Source organism: Cajanus cajan, chromosome 2 (assembly GCF_000230855.2).
Source record: "Cajanus cajan strain Asha chromosome 2, NIPB_CcT2T_4, whole genome shotgun sequence".
NCBI lineage: Eukaryota > Viridiplantae > Streptophyta > Magnoliopsida > Fabales > Fabaceae > Cajanus > Cajanus cajan.
The window spans coordinates 57,982,207-57,992,123 of NC_138518.1; the positions used below are offsets into that span (position 1 = coordinate 57,982,207).

At 31.3% G+C, this 9,917-nt stretch overlaps 1 protein-coding gene across 12 annotated transcripts; it reads right to left on the reverse strand.

Annotated features, from left to right (window-relative positions):
- Positions 1–9,558, reverse strand: LOC145954403 (uncharacterized). 12 transcript variants are annotated; one of them, XR_014431615.1, is made up of 10 exons: positions 9,339–9,556; positions 8,886–9,262; positions 8,175–8,362; positions 7,593–7,650; positions 6,973–7,083; positions 6,121–6,178; positions 5,796–5,892; positions 4,458–4,550; positions 1,639–1,842; positions 518–1,550 (listed from the first exon to the last, which is right to left on the reverse strand). XR_014431615.1 is itself a non-coding variant. In XM_083068517.1 (9 exons), exons 5-9 carry the CDS (start codon positions 7,049–7,051, stop codon positions 559–561), a joined length of 333 nt encoding a protein of 110 aa, XP_082924643.1. In that variant the 5' UTR covers positions 7,052–7,083; positions 7,593–7,650; positions 8,175–8,362; positions 8,886–9,262; positions 9,339–9,555; the 3' UTR covers positions 1–558. The 12 variants fall into 12 exon arrangements, 10 of the variants coding, with proteins under 10 accessions (XP_082924643.1, XP_082924642.1, XP_082924641.1 ...); XM_083068517.1 differs by lacking the exon at positions 1,639–1,842 and having other exon boundaries at positions 1–564; positions 9,339–9,555; XM_083068516.1 differs by lacking the exon at positions 1,639–1,842 and having other exon boundaries at positions 1–572; positions 9,339–9,554.
- Positions 9,559–9,917: the final 359 nt, after the last annotated feature.

A 9,917-nucleotide genomic window follows, 5' to 3' on the forward strand; every position in this document is an offset into this window, starting at 1 on the left:
TTAAGTGTAAGCAAGGTTAATTAACTTGTACTTAAGATAGCCAATTCTAGTTATATGTTTGTTGTGAGTAGACAAAGTCATACGCTTGATTGGAGTTTGTTGGAGTCTTGAGTGGACAATGAGACATCTTGTCTCCTCCATAAAAGTGACATCTAACTTGTTTGTCAAGTGGAGCAATTGGACGTCCAACTCATTTGGACCAAGAGTCTAATGAGATGTTTATGGGTCATTCAAGTCCAATAAAATCCAAATCTCTTTTTTCTAGTTACACCCCTTTAAAATACTAATTATAAGAAAATAAATTCTTACTCTACTTTACCCAAAAATACAATGTCAAAAATAAAGAAAAATATTTACAAGAGAATTATACACAAAGAAAAATGGACTAAGTAATTAACTTATAGCTAAAAAGGAACTTAGGCTTTATACTTTCACTACGAAGTCATTCTTCTTATATCCTCCTTGACAATGCCCTTATGATAGATTTTTTAAAAAGCAATATGTCATAATTCCTTACCTCCTCAAGAGGATTTATCTTCAAATCTGTAGACTCTTCCTCTATATCTTCATTTCTTGCAAAATGAGTTAAATCACAAACATTAAATATATTATTAACTCCATGATCATAAGAAAGATCTAGTCTATATGCATTATTGTTTACTCTTTTTACGACTTGAAATGAGTCATATCCTCTAGGATTGAGTTTGGACTTTCTTTAGGTTGGAAATCTATCTTTTCTTAAATGAAGTCAAACTCAATCCCCTTCTTGGAAAATTACTTATTTTATCCCTTTGTTGTTGTCACTAATGTGGTTTGGACATTCAATGTTGGTTATTTTAGACATTTTATGTCTGCATGATACACGACATAGATCTCAACAACATAGAATATTCACACATTCTATGACAGGTCAACACACAACATAGAAATTCCACTTTCGATGTCGAGTGATCAACTCATGTCATAGTAGGGGATGAAATATGATGATTTAATACATTCACACCCATATTCTATGACGAGTGTGACCATACCCATCATAGAATGTGAATCTTCTCTAGCAGGTGTGATGTTACCTATCATAGAATTTGTACATTCTATGACGAGTATGGTCACACTCACTATAGAATGTGCATTTTTTAATATTCTATTTGTACGTCTTGAATTTTTTGAAACCTGCACAACTGAAATACATTTCAAGTAATTTAAAACAACATATTGTTTTCTAATTGAATACAAACTTATATAAAATACAATATCTATCATTTAAATTGAAACAATGTACAAATTAAACTACATAGCAAACTAAGAGAGTTAGCGTGAAAGCTAAAGTTAACAATAATTGTACGTCATTAATTAATAATAATGAACAATTACTATAACAATGTACAAATGTTATCAAATAACAATGAATCTAAAGTAAAGTAGCTCATGTATAAAAAGAAAACTAAAACAATGTACAAAAATATAAATCAACCCTCAAATTAACTCAAGAAAAGATGTTCATCTTTTGTGAATATCTCATTGACAAATGGAGTTGGATATTTGAATACCTATAATTAATTAAAAATAGAGATAAGTTAAACATTAATTAATCATTAGTCAGTTGTATACTTTAATTTAATTTTGAAAATGTATTACCTCTCCCCAGGACTCCTTGATGTTGTCGGTAATGAAGGCGAACGTATGTTTTATCACATAATTACACTCATAATTACTAATTCAACGTGGATACTATAATTTAGTGAATATAAAACATAAAAAAATTATAGTTGGAATATATTTTAATTGAACTCTAGTTACTATGGAGAAAACTTCCACAAGATCAAACTTGCTTTCAAATACCTACAAAAATAAATAATAAATTAAAAATAATTAAAGAATAAAATTATTATTTATTTCATGAAATTATAAAAAAAATTGACAAAAAATAATGGTGTTTATATATATATAAATATATATATATATATATATATATATATATTTTTAAATAAAAGAAAAGAACTTACCTGTTATTTAGACATAAAAAAAATATATTTTTTATATTAAATTTATACAATTGTATCATCTTTTAAAATACGATATAAAATATAAAAAATTTAAATTTATTTTACTAAATAAAAATTAATTTATTATTAATAAAAATTTAACTAATTTTCCGTACGTCTCACCGATAAACCGACTAAAATAAAAGGAAACGAGCATTCTCTAGCTAATTATTATATGATTTTCAAAAACTTCAGTTATTTTTGTCATCAACTAATATTTATGGTTATTTTTTTTTTCCTTAATCATTGTTCTAAGCTTAAATTTTTGTCATTGGATGTCATCCTTCCGACTCACAATTACAAAAATTTGATTGTTTGATTTTGGTTTTACTGACGCCATAAACTGTCATGGTTTAACAGATCACCAAAATCACAATACTCACAATCACCTAAGAAAATTAACATATGCTACATGTTTCTAAATCGTGGTTGCTGTCTCAATTTTAGTCCGTGTAATCTTTGATATTGCGAAAAATTATAGGAAATTGCAATTGATGCGGTCGCAACACGCAATTACAGTTAAAGTGAGTAAAAGAAAAATGAGGTTAAATAAAAATTTTACCTTTAATTTTCTTATTTTTGTCAACATACAATTTTTATCCTTCTATTTTTTAAATACAGACATTTAATTTTCATATTTCTAAAAATACATAACTTTGATCTTAATATTAATTTGATATTTATTGTTTGTTAAATTTTGACATTATTTTGTGATTTGTCATCGCTTAAATGACGTGATATTTAATAATGTGACATATAAGGATAAAAATTAAAAGTAACATGTAAAGATCTTCATTTCTATTTCACGAGTGATTGATATTTATTTTATTAATAAAAAATTTATTTAACGAGTGATTGATATTTTTTTTAAGTTTTTTTTAAAAATATCATGTTACTAATGTTTCATCCTTTTAAGTATGAGTAAATAATATTAAAACTTAATAATTAATAAATGTCAATTTGATAAAAGGACCATCGTATTTTTAAAATTAGACAGACTACTTATCTCTACACTATAACATAGAGCTTTTAGCAACGTATGAAAAATGTTACATAATTATGTATAAATGTTGCTAATTTACTTTTGCAACATATTATCAAATGTTGTATATAATCTATGTTACTAAAAACTTTTAATAACATTTTTACACAATTAGGCAACATTTTTTGTAACATTTTTTATGCCTCCTAAACTCTTAGGATTTCTTTAAGAGAAGGTTGAAGACATTCTTAATTAGTCACTATTAATTATATATCAGATATCAAAGTTCATTTATCTTAAATATAACTATATGATTATATATACTCTTTATGAATCATTCATCATTTACACTACTAGAAAAATTAAAATTAGAGAGGGAACAAATCCGTCACTAATTTTGATAAAATCCGTCACAAATCAATTAGTGACGGAATTTGTGACGGAAATGATTCCGTCACAAAATTTGGCATCACAAAATATTTAGTGACGGATTATTTTTTCCGTCACAATTAGTGACGGAATTAAGGCATCACAAACAGTATAATTTCCGTCACTAATTTCTAATAATAAATGTTTAGAAATTAATAAAAATCCGTCGCAATTTGTGAGGGATTAAATCCCTCGCAATTTGTGAGGGATTAAATCCGTCACAAACTGTGATGACTTTAATTAAGTAGAATCCGTCACAATTTGCGAGGGATTTAATCCCTCGCAGTTTGTGAGGGATTAAATCCCTCACAAATTGTGAGGGATTAAATCCCTCACAATTTGCGACGGATTTAATCCGTCACTAACTGGGATGAATCCCTCACTAACTGTTGATGACTAAATTTCAGGGAACCATTTGTTTTTAAGAGTCTGGTAATCGATTACCTATACATGTAATCGATTACCAGACAATGAAAATCATATGTTCGAAATTTACTTATTAAAAGGTTCTCTGGTAATCGATTACCCATTTATTGTAATCGATTACCAGAGCCTATTATTGAAACAATTTCAATCAAAACAAAAATATCAAGTCTTTTTTATGAAAATGCATGATATCATTTAAAATGAAGATAAAAGAACAATACAGACATCAAGAGGAGTTCCCAAGATTAATGATGTGCTTAATCGGCAAGACAACACATGAAAAATAATGAATGACCTCTATCAGTGTAACTATGACAATAAAGCTTCATTGGAGTATATCCATAGCCATGATACTTTTCATCATTTAGAGATCAAAATCCACAAGGCACACATTTAGGCAAAGAAACCCCTTCAAACAATACACATGAAGCAACCTAATTTTACTAAGCTAGATTGCTTATATAGTGATGACCTTATACCTATCTACCAAACATACAATTAATAGAGGCAACATGTTCCAAATCAAATCATACAAAAATTCAAATACAGGGGAAAAAATTCTTAAAATTGATTACCTTTTTTCCCGGCCTAACAAGCATCAAGGCCACCTCAGCAGCAGTATTTGCAGTAGCAATAACATCAGTTGCCCTTCCTGTGACAGGACCTTCCTGAAGAACATGAGTGTGAGCCACAGCCGCGATGAAACCATCTATATGACAAGCCAAATCACTACAAAGTCTAAGAATAACAAAAAATATTGGTCAATATTCGATGATATAGCTATATTTCTATAAGCTTAAAAATAAATCCAAATACAATTAACGAGAATTTGGTTATCACTTATTCACTTTCTTTTTAGGTAATTAGTTGTCACTTCTTAAACTACACCCATGTTGTGCATTGTTGTGAAGCTTTAAATAGCTGATCTTGAGTTGGGATAAAAGTGGAGGTTATGTTAGGCACTCAAATTCTAACATAAAACATTGTTGAATCTTTTTGACATGCACAAACATGTGATTGTTTAATGGTTAATGCTGGATAATTTGGTAGAGGTTTAAGAAAGGCTAGATGAATGAAGGAGAATCACTTTGATCTCTATTTAGAGGAATGAAGAAGACATACAGAACTATACCAACTACAAAATGGTAAAGCTCATCATAGCCACACTATGAGCATATGGGAGAGAGTAGTTGATCAAAGATCAAGACAAGATTCATTCAGTAGAGAACCAATTTGGTTTTATTACTAGGAGGTCAACCATGGAAATAAATCAACAATATATCTTTTGCAAGGTTGATGGAGAAATGTAAAAGGAAATGAAAAGATCTACACAAGGTTTTCATCAAGCTGGAAAAGAGAGTATGCTAGACTGACTAGATAAGATTTGAAGAAGGCATATAAAAAGAAAGGTGTTCATTTGAATGAATTTTTGCTGCCAAGAAGGGTGACGAGTCAGGGAAGTGCGTTTGATTTGGATTATCTTATTTGTGTTTAGAAAAACTTATAATCAAAATGCTGCAGAGAGAAGCTATCTTTATATAAAAGTGATGTAGCTTACTCCAACATACAAAAACAGCCTCTTATACAATTGAGAGCCAAGCAATTTTAGCAAAGGGTGTATTATAAACCAAAACAATCTGTTAGTTCTGTAGAGATTCAAGGAAAAAATATACTGAAACTGACCAAATTAAATAGTCAAAAAGGAGGGAAACCTCAAGGGAAGACAAGGAACATAATCAAGCTTGTTCATACCCAATATTGTACTACATTAACCCCTCATCCATGATCATTACAGATGTTCATTATTCAAGGAATTTCTTTATATTACAAAAAAATTGCTCCAGAGAAAAAGAAAAAATACCACACATATTTACAGAAAAAGAGAATGATCCTTTAAAGTTTAAACAAATTACCAGTGTTTCCTTTGAGTAGTAGTTAATTTGAGGTAAAGCCAATACAGTTGTTGCAAACCAATTTGTAACCTTGTCAACAGTAAGCTCACCAACAAACCTAACACGGAAAATAATGTATAGTAATTCCATGCAGTAGATTTTTTTTTTTAAACCATGCAGAAGAATATGACTTATGCAAGTAGACTCACTAAACACAGATATAATAATTTGTATGACCTAATTTAATTTAAATGTGAATTACCCTCTGTTAATAAAGTAAAAAAGGAATTACAAAATTTGAATTATCTATTCTCAAATCAACCCTTGGTTTTATAATAAAACTCACCTATTAATACATTTAGTAGCTCGACATCCAGCAGGAATGGCAACAAGAGATGGAATTCCTGAATTAATATTTTCAATAGGTCAAGACAAGGCACATGTGATCCTTATCACCTAAAATCTGAAACATTCATCTACCATTTATGACACAAAACAGCCATTTGTAATTGTAAGTCAAGTAGAATTACTGGAAATTTTATAAAACTTTTACCCCTTTTCGGATATTGAATTTCAGTTATAAGTAACACTCACTAACACACACACACACACACACACACACTTATTGAGCTCTGCTGGTGGGTGTAACGGAAAATTGAAAATGATTTAACTTCTCACCACCCCTACATTCTAACAAATTTTTGCTCAAATAGAAGGTCAATCAGGTAAATTCAAATCTTTAACAAATCAAAAATTTGATTTTCACCTCTATCAAATTCCCAATTCCTCTATTGAAAATATTCTCAGCAGCAAATGAAACACTCAATTTGTAGCATAGAAGGAAAAATCAATAACAAATCAGTTTTATACAAGTATACCTAGATATATGCAACATATCTGCTATAAGGAAAAGCTCAGGAGTCCCTAACACAAGTATGTATAGACAAAAAAACATACTCAGAATTAACAGCATACCTGCAACTAGTCTGATTTGGGTAAAACACACAATCTTTACAATGAATTTACAAAGTATAATTGTAAGTTTTGCAAAGAATGTTCCTTGTTGGACCATTGTTAAAAAATATAACAGGAGGTAAAAAAGAAACTATTTAAACCTGGGAATAGTTTTTGACACAGATCCTGTAAGATGAACAGAAACAAAAAGACAAATAAAAATTTGTTTGTATTCAGCACATACCATTTCTAAAAAATGGCTTGCCTATTGATCTTCTATCAGCAAGGAATATGGCAAGCTCCTTCTCACCAAGCTCCACCATACCAATGTTTGCAACCGGATCCAACAAAGAAGCTAAAAACAGAAGAATAATAAGAATAATCTTATCCTTAAACTAGTGACCAATATAACACTCTGCTTGGATATCAATTAGCTTCAGTCCATGGAAAATATATAGAACAGCTACAAAAATTTAATTCTGTACAAGAAAGGAAATACTGCCCAAAAAAACTAGTACCTAGCCTTTTCTTTTGTCCACAGAAAACTTCCAAGAGAAAGAGAGATACAGAAACAGAGATAAGGAGGGGGGAGAAGAAGCATTGATTACACCCAAAACTACAAAAATTATCCCCTTATCATAAAACAAGCTTTCAAATTTCTCATATTAGCTTTCATCTACTTGGTGAGAAGGGAATTCTCTCCCTTTTCTAGCAATACCATTTTAAAACCTAAAGATTAACTCAAGAAAATTAAATGCTATTATTAACCATAAAAGGATAACATTATCTCTATATTCCACAGTTACATATCATGTGCATAAAAAAAAGAAAATTTATGCCAGGAGTTCAGTTCAAATAACATACCAATCTTATTCCATGACTCAGAAAATTGAGCACAACGTTCGCTCCCTGATGAATACAACTGATACAAATACATTCAGCATGTACTTCAAGTTAATACTTTTAAAGCATAAAAATAAAATAGATAAAGATAATAGAATCAAGCAAAAATAGTCAGTACAGTAGGTTTATTAAACATATATGCTTTAGTATGAGATTTTAGTGTGGGGTTTATAAGGCCTTGGGCTCTCCAAACTATAATGGCTAGCTTTTGTGGAGTAGTTCTCCCAAGGTTATTGTCAATATCAATATCCATATATTGTCATACATCCCAGTTAACATCAACTAAATGTTTCATTTTCTAGTTTTTTTTGTTCTCCCTCAATATCTAAAACTATATAATTTCAACAATGATCAAGACAGCATTAACGAGTTGAGGCAATATTTCTTTAGACAATTTTAGAGCAAAAATCTTGGATGATTGCAATACTTCCATTGAATTGAAGTAGCTCAATCAATAAAAGATATTAATATTTCTCAAATAAAATATGCACTTGATGTTTTGGAAAAATGAAACTGCAAATTAAACTAAGTGCTTGGACTTACCGATCTTGTTCATGCACCAGAGTCTCCATTAATTTAGTACAATCCAATATATCTCCAATGCTTTGAAAAGAAAATCTCATCCAACCTGTACAGGGCGATCACCAAGTATTACTCTGCCACCATACTTGATGGCTTCTTCATATCCCACACGAAACAGAGCCAGGAAGGACCTCAAGCTTACTAGCAATCTGTCAGAATTTTAAGAAAGAAAAAGGAAGGTATAAGATAAGTATAGCATTAATAAATAAGAAAACGAAAAAATATTAATAATTGAAAATCAAATAAGGATGATACATATGATTCTCAAAAAGAAAAATAAGGATTAAAAATTGTAAGTAGATAAAACAATACGTGAATTTGAGAAAAACAATTAAAAAAAAGTAATTTTGGATAAAAGAAGTATCAACAACAACATATATTTTTCTACATGATTGTTTAAAATTAATGAAAAACTTTTAGGTGAAAGAAAGCATGTTAAAAAGAAGTAGGTTAATTATGTGTGGATAAAAAGGAATTTATAAAAGAGGAAATTGTTTGATTAGTAAAGGATAGTGGGATCCCATCCCATGAAACAACATAGTGGGTTTGAAGGAAAAGGAAGAGAAGGAGAATAAGGAGAAAGGCGAAGGGTAAAAATGCGAAGAAGAAAAGGCATTAGAATTTAAGCAGCGAATGAAAGAAAAGAAGCAACTCTAGTTTAGTTTCCCATACCAGAGCAGACCAGACCAGACCAACGCACCCTCTTCTCTTCTCATTCCCTACAACGCCGTTTACCAACTAAGCTGGAGGGAATGGCCACCGCACCGGCGCCTCCTCCGGTCAAGTCGCAGCCGCTCCACAACTTCTCCCCCCCTTCTTGAAATGGGGCGGCACCGCCAAGAACCACACCAGCGCCGCCCACCACCACCGCTGCCGCCGCCCTCCCGATCATGCCTCCGAGCCTGACTCCGACCCCGACTCCCTCTCCCGCCCCCACCGCCTCGGATCCAGGACCGCCCGCAACCACTTCGCCCTCCCCCTCAAGCCTCACCACCACCACCACCACCACGCCGCCGCCGCCATCTGGAAGGAAAGGAATCCGCTCCAATCTGCAAAAGAAGGATCTGAGTGAAGGAAGAAGAAGGCGCATTGGAAATGGAAGATTGGGAATCGGAAAAAGCGTACCAGAGACGACGAAGAGACGGAAGAAAATTGGTCGGGGACGAGTGGGAAAGAAAGACCAGCGACAAATGAGAAGAGGGGGAGAGAAGCCCTAATTTGTTCAAATCATTCTGTGCGGGAGAGAAAAAGCGGAGAGAAATGAGAAGAGCGGGAGACAAGCCCTAATTTGTTGAATTCATTTTGTGTGTGACCCTCACATTATTCATTCTGTTTGTGTCTTAATTTATTATTTAATATTTACTTTTATATAAATATAATTGAGGCAAGCAATTAACTTGACGGGTCCACTGCTACCTAATCTGAAGTTAATTCATGGGTCTTTCTGTACGTGTAGTTTAAAAAGGGAGGATTTGAAGATTATTTGTTGATTGGAATTAAAAATTAAAAATTAGCTGGATAAGAATTTCATGAAACTTCTTTCGAACAATATTATATCATGTTAAAAATTAATTTCAAAATGTTTAAATATCTAAATAATTAAAATATTTAATGAAATATACTATATATTCTTTAAGTCAAATTTTTTGAGAATTTAATGATCATGTACAAATAATGTAAAGTAATTGTCAACTAATAAAAAAT

What these genes read in the sequence shown, in the direction of transcription:
- LOC145954403 (XM_083068510.1), bottom strand. Translation starts at nt 7,051, where the DNA reads ATGGTGGAGCTTGGTGAGAAGGAGCTTGCCATATTCCTTGCTGATAGA. An exon ending in CAAGCCATTTTTTAGAAATG is followed by an intron (nt 6,179 to 6,972) that starts GTATGTGCTGAA and finishes ATATTAATTCAG; the next exon opens with GAATTCCATCTCTTGTTGCC. An exon ending in TTGTTAGGCCGGGAAAAAAG is followed by an intron (nt 1,843 to 4,457) that starts GTAATCAATTTT and finishes TTATTTTTGTAG; the next exon opens with GTATTTGAAAGCAAGTTTGA.